The sequence below is a fragment of the Oncorhynchus mykiss genome, chromosome 15 (assembly GCF_057628025.1).
Source record: "Oncorhynchus mykiss isolate SJ-2025 chromosome 15, ASM5762802v1, whole genome shotgun sequence".
NCBI lineage: Eukaryota > Metazoa > Chordata > Actinopteri > Salmoniformes > Salmonidae > Oncorhynchus > Oncorhynchus mykiss.
In genome coordinates, this window is record NC_143036.1 from 27776558 (window position 1) to 27800551 (window position 23994).

General features: G+C 43.3%; 1 protein-coding gene across 1 annotated transcript in view; it reads right to left on the minus strand.

Annotated features, from left to right (window-relative positions):
* LOC110489903 (nuclear receptor-binding protein 2) overlaps positions 1-8000 on the minus strand; it is a 53431-nt gene extending 45431 nt beyond the window's left edge. Inside the window, exon 1 of the mRNA XM_021562880.3 lies at positions 7410-8000. Coding sequence (XP_021418555.1) covers positions 7410-7529 — 120 coding nt within the window. The 5' untranslated portion in view covers positions 7530-8000. The remainder of the gene's footprint in view (positions 1-7409) is intronic.
* Positions 8001-23994: the final 15994 nt, after the last annotated feature.

Consider the following 23994-nt stretch of genomic DNA (forward strand, 5'->3'; position numbering starts at 1 on the left):
CCAGGTCGCAGTTGCAAATGAGAACTTGTTCTCAACTAGCCTACCTGGTTAAATAATGGTGAAATAAATCAAATTTAAAAGAATTGCTGTAATAGTGGATACAAGCATGATATGATGGAAAATGTGTGTCTCTCTAGGGAGGATTATTTTGGTAAAGATCTCTCCCCTGCCCCCCTGGGGTTAAGTGGTGAAGGGGCGTTGGTTGGGCTGCAGGGGGCGGAGGGCTCACTCATCGATGGGCCTCTTTCATTATCCACTGCTCCCTGGACTAGTGATTATCTCCCCAGCTAGGGAACAGATAAAGGTCCCACTCTTACAGGTCAGGATAGAGTCGCTCCACCAGGGCCCTTGGGGAAGAATAGAACTCCAAAGGGCATGGAATGGAATGTACACTCCTTCCGAATAGGATGATAAGAAACCAAGGATGGGCAAGAGTATTCATTTTTGAGAAGGGGGGGGCTTCGTCTCAATTAAATAAAATGATCTATGTGGCATTGCTACACACAAGGATATACCACAACATTTGAAATTCTTAATTTCATAAAACGACAAACTTTTGATGGAAGTTTTTAATGATGTACGCACGTTTCATGATTGTAGATTGTTGTTATTTTCTGCCAATAAAAGTGGTGCGCACTAAAGTCAGAGTCTCCATGTGTAGCAACGTGAAGTGGGAAATCTCTAATCAATGGAAAATGTCAATCAAATGACATACTTAAGTTAGCTAAAAGTGAAGGAGTAGGCTACAATGAGTAACTGACAGGTAGGCTGTTGTTTAATCTGAATGGAGTTGTTGTAGACAAGGATAGGGAGCACAGCAAAATAGCCTCAACTAGCCTAGCTAGCTGGCTAGTTATCATAGCTAGCTGGATATCTTAGCTAGCTTCTTTACATCAATTTGATCCAGTAAAGACCGGCACTGCCAGATGGGATGACAGATAACGGATGGTATTTACATGTTTGTCTAACTAGCGTGAATCAGTGGCCTCTCTCTCTCTCGCAACGTACATGGCTCTCCAGAGTCGCGCAGACTGTGCAGCAAGTAATTGTCTAAGTTCAAAACAAAAGTTACAAAAAAAATACATGTATTTCAACTGTTTTTCAAAACATTCATGAGATTATTTGAATAGTGAAATGATTTCAAATGCCTATCTGTGTTTTATCTTAAAAAGGGATGGAATTTTGTGATGACTCAACAGATTGCTTTTGTTATGCTTTCTGAGGTCCATCTGGCTGTCCTCGTGTGAGGGCTGCACAAACACCCAAACCAGAAACTAAGATTACCCCAAATAAGCAGTGCACTAGAATGCTTTGAAATCAAGTAGTCGAGTTGGCGACTACTTAGCCTGGGTGCCAGTCTGTTTCTGCTTTCTTGCCAACTACTTATGGAATTGTCGTGTTTGGCATGACAATGAGTGACAAGGAGTTGGCAAAGTAAGATGACACAAACAGACCTGGGACCAGGCTAGTCACTGCTATCTAGGGTTTTTGCAATGACGTGTAAATTGACAGCGATTGCTAATAAAAACATGATACACAATTGACAAAGAGGAAACAAGGCCTGGAAAAACCAACATGAGCCAACTTAGTACAAATCTGCTCCTTGTTCACTCAGCCTATCCCCATCACACAGAACTACCCTACGCCTTGACCTCTTTCTCCCCTCTCTATCCATATGAAATCCTGCGACTAGTGAGGACCAGCCATCTGACAACTTGCCCGCTCGACTCCATCCCCTCATCCCTTCTCCAGACCATCTCTAGAGACCTTCTCCCATTCCTCACTTCCCTCAACTCATCCCTGATCACTGGCTGCGTCCTGTCTGACTTCAAAATGGCCCGAGTTGCTCCCCTCCTCAAGAAACCAACACTAGACTCATCTTGACGTCAAAAACTACAGACCAGTATCCCTTCTTTACTTTCTTTCCAAAACACTTCAACGTGCTGTCTCAGACCAACTCTCACACTATCTCTCTCATAACAATCTTTTTGACCCTAACCAGTCAGCCTTCAAGATGGGTCACTCAACCGAGGCTGCTCTTCATTGTGTCACAGAGGCTCTCTGCACTGTCAAAGCTGACTCTCTCACCTTTGTTCTCATCCTCCTAGATCTATCTGCTGTAGTGGACACCGTGAACCATAAGCACCTCCTCTCCACCCTTTCAGGGCTGGACGTCTCAGGCTCTGCACACTCTTGGATTGCATCCTACCTGGCAAGCCGCCCCGACCAGGTGATGTAGAGGGGATCTGTGTCTGCACCACGTATTCTAACTACTGGTGTCCCCCAGGGCTCGGTTCTAGGCCCTCTCCTCTTCTCTCTATACACCAAGTAATTCCACTCCATCATATCCTCACATGGCCTTGCCTATCATTGCTATGCGGACGGCACTTAACTACTTTCTCCAGGTGGTGACACGCATCTCTGCGTGCCTGGCAGATATCTCAGCTTGGATGTCGGCTCACCACCTCAAGTTCAACCTCGACAAGACTGAGCTGCTCTTCCTCCCGGGGAAAGCCTGCCCACTCCAATACTTTTTTTTTTTCACGGTTGACAACTCCACCACAATGTCCCCCTCCCAGAGTGCAAAGAATCTTGGTGTGACCCTGGACAACACCCTGTCGTTCTCGGCAAACATCAAAGCAGTGACTCGCTCCTGCAGTACGACCCTACCTCACACAGGACGCGGTGCAGGTCCTAATCCAGGCACTTGTCTTCTCCTGTCCGGACTACTGCAACTCGCTGTTGGCTGGGCTCCCCGCTTGTGCCGTCAAAACCCTACAACTTATCCAAAACGCTGCAGCCCGCCTGGTGTTCAACCATACCAAGTTCTCCCATATCACCCCGCTCCTCCACACACTCCGCTGGCTTCCAGTTGAAGCTCGCATCCACTCCAACACCATAGTACTTGCCTACGGAGAAACAAGAGGAACTGCCCCTCCCTACCTTCAGGCTATGCTCAAACCCTACATCCCAACCCGAGCACTCCGCTCTGCCACCTCTGGTCTTTTGGCTCTCCCACCCCTACGGGAGGGCAGCTCCCGCTCAGCCCAGGGTTTGGCCGGTTGGGATATACTGGTCTCATCGCGCACCAGCGACTCCTGTGGCGGGCCGGGGGCAGTGCGCGCTAACCAAGGTTGCCAGGTGCACGGTGTTTCCTCCGACACATTGGTGCGGCTGGCTTCCAGGTTGGATGCGCGCTGTGTTAAGAAGCAGTGCAGCTTGGCTGGGTTGTGTATTGGAGGACGCATGACTTTCAACCTTCGTCTCTCCCAAACCAGTACGGGAGTTGTAGCGATGAGACAAGATGGTAGCTACTAAACAGTTGGATACCACGAAATTTGGAAGAAAAAGTTTTTTTTTTATTTTATTTTTTTAAGAGCGTCTGTTAAATGACTCAAATGTAAATGTAAAATAGATTACATCAAAAGCGTGTCTCTGCCTTCCACAGAATTACTGTCTTCCTAATGCCCACATTGATTTCTTCCCATGTCTAGGTGAAGGGACGGGGTAGGTTTAACCTAATCAGTCACTCCAACAAGCAGGATTGATCTGGCTTCTGACAGACACCAAATTGTTTCTGCCTGCTTGAGACACATGACAGAGGCTTTGGCTTAACGTCTTGTTTTGCCTTTCACATGGATGTCAATGGAAAACAACAGATGGATATCGGTTGTAATTGTTGACAGAAAATGTCTTCCTTTGGCTAGTATTTCAACTGCAGGGGCCTTGCTTACCTAGTCTGTCTCTGAAAGCAATCAAACCACTGTCTAATAAGGTCTGAGGAGTAATATCGGCCAACTAACTCCTAAGGATATAAAACCAATATACTTAACATTGACTATAGCTTGTTCTGCTTAGGACAGAAACAAACTCGTATAAGCATTTGGTTCACCATGAGTAAAGACAACAATAATACCATGTGCTGGAATAGAAACATGTGTGTTCAGCCAGGCTAACCTTTCCCCCATTGACTTCTTTATTGAACATCTAAATGCACCCAGTATGCTGCCAGCCTGGACACACCTAGGGCTGCAGAATGGTGCAACAGGAATTCTAAACAATGTGACTCAGTGGATAGCACTGAGCACTAACTCAAAACAGTCCAGTTTTTTTATTGTATCAATGAGCTCATTGTCCTATAATTTATGATTCAGCTCGAGCTCATAAAAATCACACAATAGAACAAAAGCACTCATCATGTAGCTTGATAAGTGTTCTGTATTATAACCATGTAATAGGCCAATCATCCTTCATACATATTAGAGAAGCAGTCAACAGTAAAGGTAATAGCGTGATTCCATGGAAAGGTCAACCGGAGTATGTACAGATAAAGTTAGTAATTTCCAAATGAAACCACGTTCTTAAGGTTTTACACACCATATGTGTGCCATTTAGAGGTTGAATGTAAAAGACAAAAGATTTCAGTGCCTTTGAATGGGTATGGTAGTAGGTGTCGGTTTGTGTCAAGAACTGCAACGCTGCTGGGTTTTTCACACTCAACAGTCTCCCCGTGTGTATCAAGAACGGTCCACCACCCAAAGGACATCCAGCCAACTTGACACAACTGTGGGAAGCATTGGAGTCAACATCCCTTGTGGAACACTTTCAACACCTTGTAGAGTCCATGCACAAACGAATTGAGGCTGTTCTGATAGAAAAGGGGGAGGGCTCAATATTAAGAAGGTGTTCCAAATGTTTGGTATACTCTGTGTATGTTGGAGTTCAGGCTTTATTTGACCAGTTTAATTAGGAAATTGCATGAATTTGGACAATTAGAGAGTGGGAGGCCAAGACTCAAAAAAGGTTTACCAGACAACCATATTTCATGTCTTTTAGAAAGGGGCTCACAGCTGTCCCACAGTGTTAGTTATGACGATGAGATGTTATGAAGCAATACAGACCAAATGGAAGCGTCTTGAGTTTGTTTGCGTGTTCTGCTACAAGATAGGGGGTGACTGGGACAGGCAATGTAACATCCCTAATGTTTTTTTAGGAAAAGTTTTTGTAAAACAATCACCTTACATGTTACACCTTAAACCTCACCTTGCACCTTGCTTATTTTTCTGGATTATGTGTGTATTGATCGGTATTACTGCACTATTGGAGCTAGAAACACAAGAATTTTGACGCACCTGCGAAAACATCTGCAAATCTATGTACGTGGCGACCAATAAACTTTGATTTGATTTTACATTGGCTCATCTTTATATGGTCTATAATTGGTTTCTCTCTTGTCCTTGTCAGTATCCTTGTTCAGCGTTATGATATGCGTAACATCCATAAAAGGCTGTGGATGTGATGAATATTGTTGTATCATAGGTTCAGAAGCTTGTGCATCCACAGAATTGTGTTCTGAGCAGAATTCTTCAGACTTTTCCTGAAGCAATTGTTGATATCTCTAAAATCACGAGTTCTAGCTAAGATTCTCATGGAAAATATATGCTGAAATGCAGGCGTCATACACGGCAGTCCTGTTTTTTTAGGATAGAAAGATGAGAAGAGTATTTATCAACAATCCGTGAATAGATGGTGTTCATTAAGTCACATGCACAGGGTCGCAGATGTAGTTGCAGTGTGTAGTGAAATACAGTGCAGGTCTGAATGAAACATTAATACAAAATTAAATCATAATAATAATAATAATATATACATATTTACCACCGTGACAATGATAAATAGTCCTGGAGTGTATATATTAAATGAAAAGCCTCCCAAAATATACTGACTTCATTCAGTGTCCAGAAAAGTGGATTGGCAGTAAAGGCACATGTATAGTCTAATTTACATATTTTGTTACAATATTTCAGAAAAATGTTGATACAAAAACATCTCATATTTGTGTATACATTCAACTGGTAAAGGTTATTTGTTATATACACAACAGGTCAAAAGTTTTTGAACACCAACTCATTCAAGGGTTCTTCTTTATTTTTAAAATGTTCTACATGGTAGAATAAGAGTGAAGACATCAAAACTATGAAATAACACATATGGAATCATGTAGTATCCACAAAAAGTGTTAAACAAATCAAAATATATTTGAGATTCTTCAAATAGCCACCCGTTGCCTTGATGACAGCTTTGCACAGACTTACAAACTCACAGACTTTTGCTAATATGTTCAGTCTCCCTAAAAAGCTTGTCCATTTCATGTACCATCCATACCTTTATTTATCCAACATGCCAATATTTAGTAGTTCACTTTTTGGGGGTACTATAGACACACACATCTGTATTTTGTTTTTCTATTCTGTGAGACATTAAAGTTGTGATTTTGCATGCAAATGTAATGTCCATAACGTTGGAATCGCCCAGTAAAAGGTGAGATGCTACATATGAATGAAAGTCTCATTCATGAATTGCTGCATCCTATCAATGTGCTCTCCCTCTCCTCTCCTAGAAGCATTAGTACCATTTTGAAATGAGAACATCGTAAGAGTGTCACTGGTGGGTTTATGGTAATGTGTGACAGACAAAGTGACCCAGAAACCAGCAAACACACTGATGTGTAATCAATGAGTGGAAAAACACTGGGAGCGACAGTGGGAGGGGGTGTGTGTATGTGAGTGCTGTTGGCCAACCGTGTCTGTCATGTGAAGTACACTGTGTTGGAGAGAGATAGGAGGGAGGTCAGGCAGTTGTGGGAAGCACGGTGGAAGCTACGGGTGTCCCACAGAGATAACCTTCAGTTTCAACACTGAAGCCTTATCTTCTCTAGAACTATAGAAGCGGCACTTGCTACTCACTTGGCAGGGCCATTCTGATGCAGTTGTTGATGATGGAGTTGGTTTTTCTAACTGTCTTCCAGACAGGTCTGATGAACTACATTGTATTATATTAACCATATTGGGCACACTATTGTGGTCAGCATTGCCCTTATCATTAGTGAGGCAGATTGCAGATACAATGTGGCTAAATGTCATATTCATACAATTGTATTTTCTTAATAGTCTAAAAATCATCGATCAACACAGATCATTTGGAAAAATATAATAATTGTCAAACCATTGCCAGTATAAGCTCTTAATGATACGAGGGTTCGGGTTCAATAAGTAGTCCATCACTCCACAATAATTGTGTGTTCCATGCAATTAATTTGATAAGGGCCCACGCCCTTTTCTGTTAAAGAATAGAACTGAGGGGCGGTTTAAAGACTACTGTAGCGGTTGCACCTGCTGCTGCTACAACAATACAGACATCCAGGCACCACCATCCAACCCCCAATAATAGGTTATTAGATACATTACGACGGATAGGCCTAGCAGACGTCTCATGTTCCAAACGGACTGATGTTTTTTTCTTGTCTCCCCTTCAGATGTTAATATATGTAGAGCCCACAAGGCAGCAATGGAAAAGCCTGCAGCAGTTGATTCACCGGCGTGATAGATAAACCAAATAGATAAACCAACCTGCTCCTTTCGCTTTTGCCAGCGACCGCATGGGCTTTCTTCGAGGATTTCGCTCTCATCTTCACTCTCCTCCTCCTTCCCCTCGGACCCTGAATTCCTCTCCGGGACTGACATAGTCATTGTATTCCGTGTTTTATGTTATTCCCCGTTGGTTTCACTCGAATGTAGCGCAGACGTCGCGCGCGAATAAAGGTTTCACAAAACACCTTAGAAATGTACGCCGTATAAAGTTCAAATAAAAAGCTTAAATAAATTATGTAATATTCATGTTACTACGTTAAACAAGGAAAAGGTTCCAGTCTAGTGCGCGCACTCAACTGTATGCAAAATAGATTGCGAAATGTTGCCCCTACTATCCGTATTCACAGATGAAGAGCAAAACCACTCGTATGGAAAAAGCCTGTATGGGAAAGACGAAGTTGTTTTCTGATACCTCCTTTTGTTTCGTTATTTACTTTTACCATTTACGGTATGAATTATTTGTTTTTTTTTATACATATATCACCACCATGCGTCATGTCGGTGTTGTTGGTTCATTTGCTTCACCTATGTGAAGCTAGACACTAACGATTAGCCACACAATTGGAATTTGGAGGCTCGCCTTCAAAATAAAAGTCCCTATTGAAAGTGCTGCAAATGGATATAAATCAGTCTACTCAGTGACACCCACACAGAACACAACCGTGAAGAGCTTACACACACATATTAGCGTCATAGCTCTTATTGTGGAACTTTAACTATGGGGAATCAACTCACTATCCAGGCTATTGGACCCTGAACATCTACCCCCCAGCCATAAAACTGCTAAATAGTCAGTCCAGCTTGCTATTTGGTTAACTGCGCATTGACCCACCTTTGCACTCTCTTTAGACTCATCACATGCAGTGCATTCGGAAAGTATTCAGACCCCTTCACTTTTTCCATATTTTGTTATGTTACAGCCCTGTTCTATTTTTTTTTTTATAGTTTCCCCCCTCATCAATCTACACACAATCCCCCATAATGACAAAGCAAAAACAGTATAGCACTCTTCTTTTTTTTAACCTGGAAATATCACATTTACATAAGTATTCAGACCCTTTACTCAGTACTTTGTTGAAGCACCTTAGGCAGCAATTACCGCCTCAAGTCTTCTTGGGTATGACGCTACAAACTTGGCACACCTGTATTTGGAGAGATTCTCCCATTCTTCTCTGCAGATCCTCTCAAGCTCTGTCAGGTTGGATGGGGAGCTTTGCTGCACAGCTATTCCCAGGTCTCTCCAGAGATGTTCGATCAGGTTCTGGCTAGACCACTCAAGGATATTCAGAGACCTGTCCTGAAACCACTCCTGCGTTGTCTTGACTGTGTGCTTAGGTTCATTGTCCTGTTGGAAGAAGACCTTTCGCCCCAGTCTGAGGTCCTGAGTGCTCTGGAGCAGGTTTTCTTCAAGGAAATCTCTGTACTTTGCTCCGTTCATCTTTGCCTCGATCCTGACTAGTCTCCCTATCCCTGCCGCTGAAAAACATCCGCACAGCATGATGCTGGCACCACCATGCTTCACCGTAGGGATGGTGCCAGGTTTCCTCCAGACGTGACACTTGGCACTCTCCTTTTACCAAGATGGCGTAGCAGTGAAGATGTCTGTTTTGATTGTCTTGTCCCGTCCCGTCCCCTGTATATGTCGTTTTTCTTCGCATATATTTGTATTATTTTTTTAATCTAATTTTTAATCTACGGACTGAACATACTCTCATGCAACACTCCTCACTCAGTGGTATGGATCTGCTATTTTTATAACTTTTGAACCGGAACCCCGCTCAGAAGCTAGCCAGCTAACTAGCTACTAGCTAGTAGTCAGTTAGCCACTGCTAGTTGTCATCACCATTAACCCGGACTGCCAGCCTGCACAGCGCGATATCTAACCAGAGCATATCGGATTGCTTTTCTCTACCACAGCCCTGGATTCCTACCGCAAGCTCAAAATCAAATCAAATCAAATCAAATCACATTTTATTTGTCACATACACATGGTTAGCAGATGTTAATGCGAGTGTAGTGAAATGCTTTTGCTTCTAGTTCCGACAATGCAGTAATAACCAACAAGTAATCTAGCTAACAATTCCAAAACTACTACCTTATAGACACAAGTGTAAGGGGATAAAGAATATGTACATAAAGATATATGACTGGGTGATGGTACAGAGCGGCATAGGCAAGATACAGTAGATGGTATTGGGTGAGGTATATACAGTGCCTTGCGAAAGTATTCGGCCCCCTTGAACTTTGCGACCTTTTGCCACATTTCAGGCTTCAAACATAAAGATATAAAACTGTATTTTTTTGTGAAGAATCAACAAGTGGGACACAATCATGAAGTGGAACGACATTTATTGGATATTTCAAACTTTTTTAACAAATCAAAAACTGAAAAATTGGGCGTGCAAAATTATTCAGCCCCTTTACTTTCAGTGCAGCAAACTCTCTCCAGAAGTTCAGTGAGGATCCCTGAATGATCCAATGTTGACCTAAATGACTAATAATGATAAATACAATCCACCTGTGTGTAATCAAGTCTCCGTATAAATGCACCTGCACTGTGATAGTCTCAGAGGTCCGTCAAAAGTGCAGAGAGCATCATGAAGAACAAGGAACACACCAGGCAGGTCCGAGATACTGTTGTGAAGAAGTTTAAAGCCGGATTTGGATACAAAAATATTTCCCAAGCTTTAAACATCCCAAGGAGCACTGTGCAAGCGATAATATTGAAATGGAAGAAGTATCAGACCACTGCAAATCTACCAAGACCTGGCCGTCCCTCTAAACTTTCAGCTCATACAAGGAGAAGACTGATCAGAGATGCAGCCAAGAGGCCCATGATCACTCTGGATGAACTGCAGAGATCTACAGCTGAGGTGGGAGACTCTGTCCATAGGACAACAATCAGTCGTATAGTGCACAAATCTGGCCTTTATGGAAGAGTGGCAAGAAGAAAGCCATTTCTTAAAGATATCCATAAAAAGTGTTGTTTAAAGTTTGCCACAAGCCACCTGGGAGACACACCAAACATGTGGAAGAAGGTGCTCTGGTCAGATGAAACCAAAATTGAACTTTTTGGCAACAATGCAAAACGTTATGTTTGGTGTAAAAGCAACACAGCTCATCACCCTGAACACACCATCCCCACTGTCAAACATGGTGGTGGCAGCATCATGGTTTGGGCCTGCTTTTCTTCAGCAGGGACAGGGAAGATGGTTAAAATTGATGGGAAGATGGATGGAGCCAAATACAGGACCATTCTGGAAGAAAACCTGATGGAGTCTGCAAAAGACCTGAGACTGGGACGGAGATTTGTCTTCCAACAAGACAATGATCCAAAACATAAAGCAAAATCTACAATGGAATGGTTCAAAAATAAACATATCCAGGTGTTAGAATGGCCAAGTCAAAGTCCAGACCTGAATCCAATCGAGAATCTGTGGAAAGAACTGAAAACTGCTGTTCACAAATGCTCTCCATCCAACCTCACTGAGCTCGAGCTGTTTTGCAAGGAGGAATGGGAAAAAATGTCAGTCTCTCGATGTGCAAAACTGATAGAGACATACCCCAAGCGACTTACAGCTGTAATCGCAGCAAAAGGTGGCGCTACAAAGTATTAACTTAAGGTGGCTGAATAATTTTGCACGCCCAATTTTTCAGTTTTTGATTTGTTAAAAAAGTTTGAAATATCCAATAAATGTCGTTCCACTTCATGATTGTGTCCCACTTGTTGTTGATTCTTCACAAAAAAATACAGTTTTATATCTTTATGTTTGAAGCCTGAAATGTGGCAAAAGGTCGCAAAGTCCAAGGGGGCCGAATACTTTCGCAAGGCACTGTATTTTACATAATTTCCCATCAATTCCCATTATTAAAGTGGCTGGAGTTGAGTCAGTGTGTTGGCAGCAGCCACTCAATGTTAGTGGTGGCTGTTTAACAGTCTGATGGCCTTGAGATAGAAGCTGTTTTTCAGTCTCTCGGTCCCAGCTTTGATGCACCTGTACTGACCTCGCCTTCTGGATGATAGTGGGGTGAACAGGCAGTGGCTCGGGTGGTTGTTGTCCTTGATGATCTTTATGGCCTTCCTGTGACATCGGGTGGTGTAGGTGTCCTGGAGGGCAGGTAGTTTGCCCCCGGTGATGCGTTGTGCAGACCTCACTACCCTCTGGAGAGCCTTACGGTTGTGGGCAGAGCAGTTGCCGTACCAGGCGGTGATACAGCCCGACAGGATGCTGTCGATTGTGCATCTGTAGAAGTGTGTGAGTGCTTTTGGTGACAAGCCGAGGAACTTAAAACTTACTACCCTCTCCACTACTGTTCCATCGATGTGGATAGGGGGGTGTTCCCTCTGCTGTTTCCTGAAGTCCACAATCATCTCCTTAGTTTTGTTGACGTTGAGTGTGAGGTTATTTTCCTGTTATTTTCCTGACACCACACTCCGAGGGTCTCGTCGTTGTTGGTAATCAAGCCTACCACTGTTGTGTCGTCCGCAAACTTGATGATTGAGTTGGAGGCGTGCGTGGCCACGCAGTCGTGGGTGAACAGGGAGTACAGGAGAGGGCTCAGAACGCACCCTTGTGGGGCCCCAGTGTTGAGGGTCAGCCGGGTGGAAATGTTGTTGCCTACCCTCACCACCTGGGGGCGGCCCGTCAGGAAGTCCAGTACCCAGTTGCACAGGGCGGGGTCGAGACCCAGGGTCTCGAGCTTGATGACGAGCTTGGAGGGCACTATGGTGTTAAATGCCGAGCTGTAGTCGATGAACAGCATTCTCACATAGGTATTCCTCTTGTCCAGATGGGTTAGGGCAGTGTGCAGTGTGGTTGAGATTGCATCGTCTGTGGACCTATTTGGGCGGTAAGCAAATTGGAGTGGGTCTAGGGTGTCAGGTAGGGTGGAGGTGATATGGTCCTTGACTAGTCTCTCAAAGCACTTCATGATGACGGAAGTGAGTGCTACGGGGCGGTAGTCGTTTAGCTCAGTTACCTTAGCTTTCTTGGGAACAGGAACAATGGTGGCCCTCTTGAAGCATGTGGGAACAACAGACTGGGATAGGGATTGATTGAATATGTCCGTAAACACACCGGCCAGCTGGTCTGCGCATGCTCTGAGGGCGCGGCTGGGGATGCCGTCTGGGCCTGCAGCCTTGCGAGGGTTGACACGTTTAAATGTTTTCTGAACCTTTACTCCAGATCATCACAGCTAGCTAGCTGCTATCCGAGTTTCTACGCCTGTCTAACGTCTCTGTCCTGAAACAAGCACCAGTTAGCCTGGAGCTAGCCTCGAGCTAGGCCCATCTCCCAGCTAGCCGAAGAGATTCCATCAAGCAATCCCTGGGCTTCAATTACCTCTTTCCCAATTGACCTGGACCCTTTGCTGCCGACAGAGCCCCGCCGATCCATCACGACTGGTCCACCGACGTAACCGTCCGGGGGGTTTCTGTCCCGGAGTAAGCACCAGTTAGCCTTGAGCTAGCCTCGAGCTAGGCCCTTCTCCCGGCTAGCTGAAGAATTCCATCAGATAATTCCTGGGCTTCAATACCTCTTCTGTCAATTGGCATGGACCCTTTGCTGCCGACACGGAGCCCCGCCGATCCATCACAACTGGTCTGCCAACGTAACCTTCCAAGGGGGTTTCAACAGACTCTCCCGTTGCAACGTTCCCCTGAGGCCCATCTGCTAGCCTGCTGCTAGCCCCGGCCTGCTAGCTGTCTGAATCGCCGTGCCTCCAGCTCGCCTAGCTACTCACTGGACCCTATGATCACTCGGCTACACATGCCTCTCCTTAAAGTCAATATGCCTTGTCTATGGCTGTTTTGGTTAGTAATTTCTGTATTATTTCACTGTAAACCCTCCAGCCCTGCTCAATATGCCCTTATGTTCCACCCCCCCATACATGCGGTGACTGCACCTGGCTTAAATGGTGCCTCAAGAGACAAAACCTCTCTCATCGTCACTCAAAGCCTAGGCTTACCTCCACTGTACTCACATCCTACCATACCCTTGTCTGTACCTTATGCCTTGAATCTATTATTCCGCGTCCAGAAACCTGCTCCTTTTACTCTCTGTTCTGAACGCACTAGACGACCAGTTCTTTTAACCTGTTGGTACTAGGGGGCAGTATTTTCATTTTTGGAAAAAAAAGTTCCCGTTTTAAACGGGATATTTTGTCAGGACAAGATGCTAGAATATGCATATAATTGACAGCTTTGGATAGAAAACACTCTAACGTTTCCAAAACTGTAAAGATATTGTCTGTGAGTATAACAGAACTGATGTTGCAGGCGAAAGCCTGAGAAAAATCCAATCCGGAAGTGCCCCAGGTTTTGAAAGCGCTGCGTTCCAATGAGTCCCTATTCAGCTGTGAATGTGCCATCAACGAGCTTACGCTTTCTACGTATTCCCCAAGGTGTCTACAGCATTAGATGGAATAATCTGTCTGTAAACAATTGTTGGAAAAATGACTTGTGTCACTCACAAAGTTAGATGTCCTAACCGACTTGCCAAAACTATAGTTTGTCAACAAGAAATTTGTGGAGTGGTTCAAAAACGAGTTTTAATGACTCCAACCTAAGTGTATGTAAACTTCCGACTTCAACTGTATATCCATCCTGCCCTGCCTTTCAAAAATCTTCGGAAGCCAAGTTAATAAACAGATCACCAACCATTTCGAATCCCACAGAACCTTCTCCACTAAGCAATCTGGTTTCCGAGCTTGTCATGGGTGCAACTCAGCCACGCTCAAGGTCCTAAACGATATCATAACCGCCATCGATAAAAGACAGTACTGTGCAGCCGTCTTCATCGACCTGGCCAAGTCTTTCGAATCTGTCAATCACCGCATTCTTAGCCGTCTCAATAGCCTTGGCTTCTCAAATGACTGCCTCACCTGGTTCACCAACTACTTCTCAGATAGAGTTCAGTGTGTCAAATCAGAGGGCCTGTTGTCCGGACCTCTGACAGTCTCTATGGGTGTGCCACAGGGTTCAATTCCCGGGCCGACTCTTTTCTCTGTATACATCAATGATGTTGCTCTTGCTGCTGGTGATTCTCTGATCCACCTCTACGCAGACGACACCATTCTGTATTCTTCTGGCCCTTCTTTGGACACTGTGTTAACAAACCTCCAGACGAGCTTCAATGCCATACAACACTCTTTCCGTGGCCTCCAAATGCAAGTAAAACTCTGCTCTTAAATGCAAGTAAAACTAAATTCATGTTCTTCAACTGATCGCTGCCCGCACCTGCCCACCCGTGTAGCATCACTACTCTGGACGGTTCTAACCTAGAATATGTGGACAACTACAAATACTTAGGTGTCTGGTTAGACTGTAAACTCTCCTTCCACACTCACATTAAGCATCTCCAATCCAAAATTAAATCTAGAATCGGCTTCCTATTTCGCAACAAAGCATCCTTCACTCATGCCGCCAAACTTACCCTTGTAACACTGACTATCCTACCAATCCTTGACTTCGGCGATGTCATTTACAAAATAGCCTCCAACACTCTACTCAGCAAACTGGATGTAGTCTATCACAGTGCCATCCATTTTATCACCAAAGGCCCATATGCTACCCACCACTGTGACCTGTATGCTCTCGTTGGCTGGCCCTCATTACATATCCGTCGTCAGACCCAATGGCTCCAGGTCATCTATAAGTCTTTGCTAGTTAAAGCCCTGCTTTATCTCAGTTTTCTGGTCACCATAGCAACACCCACCCGTAGCACGCCCTCCAGCAGGTATATTGCACTGGTCATCCCCAAAGCCAACACTTGCTTTGGACGCCTTTCCTTACAGTTCTCTGCTGCCAATGACTGGAACGAATTGCAAAAATCTCTGAAGCTGGAGTCTTTTATCTCCCTCTTTAACTTTAAGCATCAGCTGTCTGAGCAGCTTACCGATCACTGTACCTATACATAGCCAATCAGTAAATAGCACACCCGAATACCTGATCCCCATATTATTACTTACCCTCTTGCTCTTTCGCACCCCAGTATCTCTACTTGCACATCTTCACATCTATCACTCCAGTATTAATGCTAAATTGTAATTATTTTTGCCTCTAGGGCCTATTTATTACCTACCTCCCTACTCTTCTACATTTGCACACACTGTACATAGATTTTTCTATTTTTCTTTTGTGTTAATGACTGTACGTTTGTTTATGTGTAACTCGGTGTTGTTGTTTTTGTCGCACTGCTTTGCTTTATCTTGGCCAGGTTGCAGTTGTAAATGAGAACTTGTTCTTCACTGGCCTACCTGGTTAAATAAAAGTGAAATAAAAAACTAAAACCATTCAGGCCAAAGAGTTCAATCTTGGTTTCGTCAGACCAGAGAATCTTGTTTCTTTTGGTCTAAGAGTCTTTAGGTGCCTTTTGGAAAACTCCAAGCAGGCTGTCAAGTGCCTTTTACTAGGCAATGGCTCCGTCTGGCCACTCTACCATAAAGGCCTGATTGGTGGAGTGTTGCAGAGATGATTGTCCTTCTGGAAGGTTCTCCCATCTCCACAGAGGAACTCTAGAGCTCTGTCAGAGTGACCATGACCCTTCTCCCCCGATTGCTCAGTTTGGCCGGGCGGCCAGCTGTAGGCAGAGTCTTGGTGGTTCCAAACTTCTTCAATTTATGAACGATGGAGGCCATCATTCCTTCAACCTCATGGCTTGGTCAACCTCATGCACTGTTGACTGTGGGACCTTATGTAGACAGGTGTGTGCCTTTCCAAATCATGTCCAATCATTTGAATTTACCACAGGTGGAATACTATCAAGTTGTAGAACCATCTCAATGATGATCAATGGAATCAAGATGCAGCTGGGCTCAATTTTTGAGTCTCATAGCAAAGGGTTTGAATAACTATGTAAATAAGGTATTTCTGTTTTTTAATTAGCAAAAAAATTGGAAAACCTGTTTTTGCTTCGTCATTATGGGGTATTGTGTGTAGATTGCTGAAGTTTTTTTTTATTTAATCCATTTTCGAATAAGGCTGTAAGATAACACAATGTGGAAAAGCTCAAAGGGTCTGAATACTTTCCGAAGGCACTGTATGCTACTGCTACTGTTAATGATCTATTCCGTTGCCTAGGCACTATATCCCTCCCTATACTGTATGTATACAGTGCCTTGCGAAAGTATTCGGCCCCCTTGAACTTTGCGACCTTTTGCCACATTTCAGGCTTCAAACATAAAGATATAAAACTGTATTTTTTTGTGAAGAATCAACAACAAGTGGGACACAATCATGAAGTGGAACGACATTTATTGGATATTTCAAACTTTTTTAACAAATCAAAAACTGAAAAATTGGGCGTGCAAAATTATTCAGCCCCTTTACTTTCAGTGCAGCAAACTCTCTCCAGAAGTTCAGTGAGGATCTCTGAATGATCCAATGTTGACCTAAATGACTAATGATGATAAATACAATCCGCCTGTGTGTAATCAAGTCTCCGTATAAATGCACCTGCACTGTGATAGTCTCAGAGGTCCGTCAAAAGCGCAGAGAGCATCATGAAGAACAAGGAACACACCAGGCAGGTCCGAGATACTGTTGTGAAGAAGTTTAAAGCCGGATTTGGATACAAAAAGATTTCCCAAGCTTTAAACATCCCAAGGAGCACTGTGCAAGCGATAATATTGAAATGGAAGAAGTATCAGACCACTGCAAATCTACCAAGACCTGGCCGTCCCTCTAAACTTTCAGCTCATACAAGGAGAAGACTGATCAGAGATGCAGCCAAGAGGCCCATGATCACTCTGGATGAACTGCAGAGATCTACAGCTGAGGTGGGAGACTCTGTCCATAGGACAACAATCAGTCGTATATTGCACAAATCTGGCCTTTATGGAAGAGTGGCAAGAAGAAAGCCATTTCTTAAAGATATCCATAAAAAAGTGTTGTTTAAAGTTTGCCACAAGCCACCTGGGAGACACACCAAACATGTGGAAGAAGGTGCTCTGGTCAGATGAAACCAAAATTGAACTTTTTGGCAACAATGCAAAACGTTATGTTTGGCGTAAAAGCAACACCCTGAACACACCATCCCCACTGTCAAACATGGTCGTGGCAGCATCATGGTTTGGGCCTGCTTTTATTCAGCAGGGACAGGGAAGATGGTTAAAATTGATGGGAAGATGGATGGAGCCAAATACAGGACCATTCTGGAAGAAAACCTGATGGAGTCTGCAAAAGACCTGAGACTGGGACGGAGATTTGTCTTCCAACAAGACAATGATGCAAAACATAAAGGAAAATCTACAATGGAATGGTTCAAAAATAAACATATCCAGGTGTTAGAATGGCCAAGTCAAAGTCCAGACCTGAATCCAATTGAGAATCTGTGGAAAGAACTGAAAACTGCTGTTCACAAATGCTCTCCATCCAACCTCACTGACCTCGAGCTGTTTTGCAAGGAGGAATGGGAAAAAAATTCAGTCTCTCGATGTGCAAAACTGATAGAGACATACCCCAAGCGACTTACAGCTGTAATCGCAGCAAAAGGTGGCGCTACAAAGTATTAACTTAAGGGGGCTGAATAATTTTGCACGCCCAATTTTTCATTCATTTTTCAAATACAGTTTTATATCTTTATGTTTGAAGCCTAAAATGTGGCAAAAGGTCGCAAAGTTCAAGGGGGCCAAATACTTTCGCAAGGCACTGTATCTACCTCAATTACCTCGTACCCCTGCACATCTACTAAATACTGGTCCCACGTGTATATTGCCAAGTTATCGTTACTCGCTGTGTATTTATTCCTTGCATTATTATCTTACTATTATTTTTATGTCTCTCTCTGCATTGTTGGGAAGGGCCTGTAAGTAAGCAATTCACTGTTAGTCTACACCTGTAACAAATACAATTTGATTAGATGCTTTATTAGATTGAATATTGTGCACATTGACATTCATGTTGCAATGTACAGCCTTCCCCATGGATTGTGGATCATATAATGGGGTATCAGTCGGCTCCATGACACCCACAGGACATAACTGTCAAGAGTTTCCACAAGTATTAGCATTGTAGCTCTTATTGCAGTACTTTGACTGTGGGAAATCATCTTCCCAATTAGCCTACTGTGCGTTTATACAGTCTTATCTATAGATTGAGGATCCATGAAATTGGGTATCAGCCTACTCATTGTCACCCAAAGAACACAACTATGTAGAGTTAGGTGTTTTTCAACAATTACTTAGGGCAAATATAACATGACTCCATTATTTGTAGCCTTTCAATGAAGGACTTTTATTTGGAAATTAAACCGACAAATTGCACTATTGTGGCTAATCGTTATTGTGGCTAGCTTCACATAGGTATCTGCTTCAACCATGCATGGGCTTCAGCATTGTGAACCTAACAGCAATAAAGGTCACATGAACACATATTTTAAAAATCAAGTCCCCCTGTAAAACCTTTTTACTTATCCGTTACAGAACATTTGTCTGATTTAAAATCAGAACAATTATAGTTTAAAGTTACTTAAACATACATTTATCAAAAAATACAAACAATATTACATTTACATAATTTAGCAGAGCTCTTATCCAGAGTGATTTACAAGAGCAATTAAGATTAAGTGCCTTGCTCAAGGGCACATTGACAGATTTTCAGCTAGTCGGCTCGGGGATTCAAAATAGCAACCTTTCGGTTAGCTCGCCCAATGCTCTTACTCCTAACTGCATATTATTGAAATCAAAGATCGATTTACTGTTCTTTTTTTTTTTTTACTATTATGATGATGTTTTTTGTTATACTCCCATGTAAAAACAACAACAACAAAAACACAATAATGGAAGTATTAGTGTTTTTTTAACTGCTGTCAACTCGTAACAGAAAAGGATTTAATCATATTTTGAAGAGATCATTTTCAATTTGGCCCTGTCAATGGGTAACAATGTCCCCTGAACCCCCCTGTCTTAGACCCCAGTATCTATGCTGCATTAGCCTATATTCTGGGGGCCTTGGGTCAGTCGGTCTTATCGGGTGTACTGTTTGATCTTAGGAACGCTCTCTCTAATTCCCCTCTATCTCTCTTTCTCCACTCCTGGAGGACCTGAACCCTAGGACCAAGCATCAGGACTACCTGGGCTGACGACTCCTGGTTGTCCCTGTACCCAGTCCACCTGGTTGTGCTGGCGATCCAGTTCTGAATGAAGCTGTGGACCTCTGACCTGATTAACCGGTCGTGCTACTTTGTCCCGAACCAGCTGTTTTGGTTTTGACTCTCTGACTCTCTCTCGGTCTCTCTCTCTGTCTCTCTCTCTCTACCTCTGAATGCATTGCAGTGTTGCAAGGCACTGCATCGCAGCGTTGCAAGGCACTACAGCCACAATTGGCCCAGTGTTGTCTGGGTTATGGGAGGGTTTGGCCGGGTGAGCTTTACTTGGCTCATCATGTTCTAGAGACTCCTTGTGGTGGGCCGGGCCTCCATCAGTGCTCAGACTGTTCGCAATAGGCTGAGAGAGGCTGGACTGACGGCTTGTAGACCTGTTGTAAGGCAGGTCCACACCGGCAACAACATCACCTATGGGTACAAACCCACTGTCGCTGGACCAGACAGGACTGGCAAAAAGTGCTCTTCACTGACGAGTCGCGGTTTTGTCTCACCAGGGGTGAAGGTCGGATTGGCGTTTTTCATTGAAGGAATGAGCGTTACACTGAAGCATGTACTCTGGATCGGGATCGATTTGGAGGTGAAGGGTCTGTCATGGTCTGGGGGCAATCTCAACACTGTGTGTTACAGGGAAGACATCCTCCTCCCTCATGTGGTACCCTTCCTGCAGGCTCATCCTGACATGACCCTCCAGCATGACAATGCCATCAACCATACTGCTCGTTCTGTGCGTGATTTCCTGCAAGACAGGAATGTCAGTGTTCTACCAGGGCCAGCGAAGAGCACGCCTGGGACCTGTTCAATCGGAGGGTGAGGGCTAGCACCATTCCCCGCAGAAATGTCCGGGAACTGGTAGGTGCCTTGGTGGAAGAGTGGGGTAACATCTCACAGCAAGAACGGGCAAATCTGGTGCAGTCCACGAGGAGGAGATGCACTGCAGTACTTAATGCAGCTGGTGGCCACATCAGATACTGACTGTTACTTTTGATTTTGACCCCTCCTTTGTTCAGGGACACATTATTCCATTTATGTTAGTCACATGTCTGTGGAACGTGTTCAGTTATGTCTCAGTTGTTCAATCTTGTTGTTCATACAAATATATACACGTTAAGTTTGCTTAAAATAAACGCAGTTGACAGTGAGAGTATGTTTATTTTTTTGCTGAGTTTATATATCATAAATGAAACAGAACATCATACTAGGCATTGTGCATTGTGCTCCATTGCTTCATGGCATTGATGTTATTGATATTAGCCCTCCGTGTACATTTAAGGGCTAGCTGTAATTTCAAATCAAATCAAATTGTATTTGTCACATGCACCGAATACAACAGATGACATGATTACTTATGGACCCTTAACCAACAATGCAGTTTTAAGAAAAAGAAAAAAAATAGTTAAGTAAAAAATAGATCAGTTAAAAATGTAAATAACAAATAAGCTCTGTTCGGTCATAAGAGATGGTGGCAGAAACATTACATACAAAATAAGTTACAAATAACGCGAAGAAACACACACAATAGCACAATTGGTTAGGAGACAGTAAAATGGCAGCCATCTCCTCTGGCGCCATTGATAACCATGATAGTCCTTCTTTGTGGCACTTGACCATATACAGTGCCTTGCGAAAGTATTCGGCCCCCTTGAACTTTGCGACCTTTTGCCACATTTCAGGCTTCAAACATAAAGATATAAAACTGTATTTTTTTGTGAAGAATCAACAACAAGTGGGACACAATCATGAAGTGGAACGACATTTATTGGATATTTCAAACTTTTTTAACAAATCAAAAACTGAAAAATTGGGCGTGCAAAATTATTCAGCCCCTTTACTTTCAGTGCAGCAAACTCTCTCCAGAAGTTCAGTGAGGATCCCTGAATGATCCAATGTTGACCTAAATGACTAATGATGATAAATACAATCCGCCTGTGTGTAATCAAGTCTCCGTATAAATGCACCTGCACTGTGATAGTCTCAGAGGTCCGTTAAAAGCGCAGAGAGCATCATGAAGAACAAGGAACACACCATGCAGGTCCGAGATACTGTTGTGAAGAAGTTTAAAGCCGGATTTGGATACAAAAAGATTTCCCAAACTTTAAACATCCCAAGGAGCACTGTGCAAGCGATAATATTGAAATGGAAGAAGTATCAGACCACTGCAAATCTACCAAGACCTGGCCGTCCCTCTAAACTTTCAGCTCATACAAGGAGAAGACTGATCAGAGATGCAGCCAAGAGGCCCATGATCACTCTGGATGAACTGCAGAGATCTACAGCTGAGGTGGGAGACTCTGTCCATAGGACAACAATCAGTCGTATATTGCACAAATCTGGCCTTTATGGAAGAGTGGCAAGAAGAAAGCCATTTCTTAAAGATATCCATAAAAAGTGTTGTTTAAAGTTTGCCACAAGCCACCTGGGAGACACACCAAACATGTGGAAGAAGGTGCTCTGGTCAGATGAAACCAAAATTGAACTTTTTGGCAACAATGCAAAACGTTATGTTTGGCGTAAAAGCAACACAGCTCTACACCCTGAACACACCATCCCCACTGTCAAACATGGTGGTGGCAGCATCATGGTTTGGGCCTGCTTTTCTTCAGCAGGGACAGGGAAGATGGTTAAAATTGATGGGAAGATGGATGGAGCCAAATACAGGACCATTCTGGAAGAAAACCTGATGGAGTCTGCAAAAGACCTGAGACTGGGACGGAGATTTGTCTTCCAACAAGACAATGATCCAAAACATAAAGCAAAATCTACAATGGAATGGTTCAAAAATAAACATATCCAGGTGTTAGAATGGCCAAGTCAAAGTCCAGACCTGAATCCAATCGAGAATCTGTGGAAAGAACTGAAAACGGCTGTTCACAAATGCTCTCCATCCAACCTCACTGAGCTCGAGCTGTTTTGCAAGGAGGAATGGGAAAAAATTTCAGTCTCTCGATGTGCAAAACTGATAGAGACATACCCCAAGCGACTTACAGCTGTAATCGCAGCAAAAGGTGGCGCTACAAAGTATTAACTTAAGGGGGCTGAATAATTTTGCACGCCCAATTTTTCAGTTTTTGATTTGTTAAAAAAGTTTGAAATATCCAATAAATGTCGTTCCACTTCATGATTGTGTCCCACTTGTTGTTGATTCTTCACAAAAAAAATACAGTTTTATATCTTTATGTTTGAAGCCTGAAATGCGGCAAAAGGTCGCAAAGTTCAAGGGGGCCGAATACTTTCGCAAGGCACTGTAACTGGGCAGTTGTCCAGGTGTAACAAAACTGGGCATGTAGGACTTGTTTTGTGGATTATGATGTCAAGAAAGCAGAGCAGCACATTATCAAGGACAGACCTCTCGCCATCTTAGCTGCAGTTGTATCAATATGTTTCTACCATGTCGGTTTACAATCTAGGGTTACACTAAGTAGTTTAGTCTACTCAACTTCTTTCTCAATTGCCACATTATTCATTACAATATTTAGATGAGGTTTAGGGTTTAGCGAATCGTTTGTCCCAAATAGAATGCTTTTAGTTTTTGATATACAGTAATTGGGACTAGCTTATTATTAGCCACCCTTTCTAAAACTGACTGCAGCTCTTTGTTAAGGGATGCAGGGATTTCACTTGCTGTGGTAGCTGACGTGTATAATGATGAGTCATCAGCATACATAGACACACAGGCTTTACTCAAGGCTAGTGGTAGGTTAATAGTCACATTTGAAAATAGTAAGACAGCTTCCTTGAGGTATGCCAAACTCTACCTGGTTTATGTTAGAGAGGCTTCCATTAAAGAACACCCTCCGTGTTCTGTTAGATAGGTAACTCTCGGTCCACGATATGGCAGAAGATGTAAAGCTATAACACATAATTGTTTTCAGCAGCAGACTATGATTGATAATGTCAAAAGCTGTACGTAAGTCTAACAAAACAGCTCCCACCATCTTCTTACTATCAATTCCTTTTAGCCAATCATTAGTCATTTGTGTTGGTGCCCTTCCCTATACGCATGCTGAAAGTTTGATGTTAATTTGTTAACTGTGAAATAGCATTGTATCTGGTCTAACACTGTTTTTTCCCAAAAGTTTACTGAGGGCCATTTTTTCCAAAAGTTTTCAAAGGGTCGGTAGTTGATTTACTGGTGGGTTGAGGAATTAATTTAGCTTCCCTTCAGGCCTGAGGGTACACACTTACCTGTAGGCTTAGAGTGAAGAAATGGAAAATAGGAGTGGCAATATAGTCCGCTACCATCCTCAATAATTTTTCATCCAAGTTGTCAGTACCAGGTGGTTGGTCATTATTGATAGAAAACAAACAATTCAGCTCTTCCACACTTTACAGAATTCAAAATGGTGATTTAGCTGTTTTATGGCCACATCCAGAAGACAACTGGCCACCCTCAGAAACTGGTTCCTCTCTAGGTTTCTCCTGCCTTCTGGGGAGTTTTTCTTAGCCACTGTGCTTTGCATTTA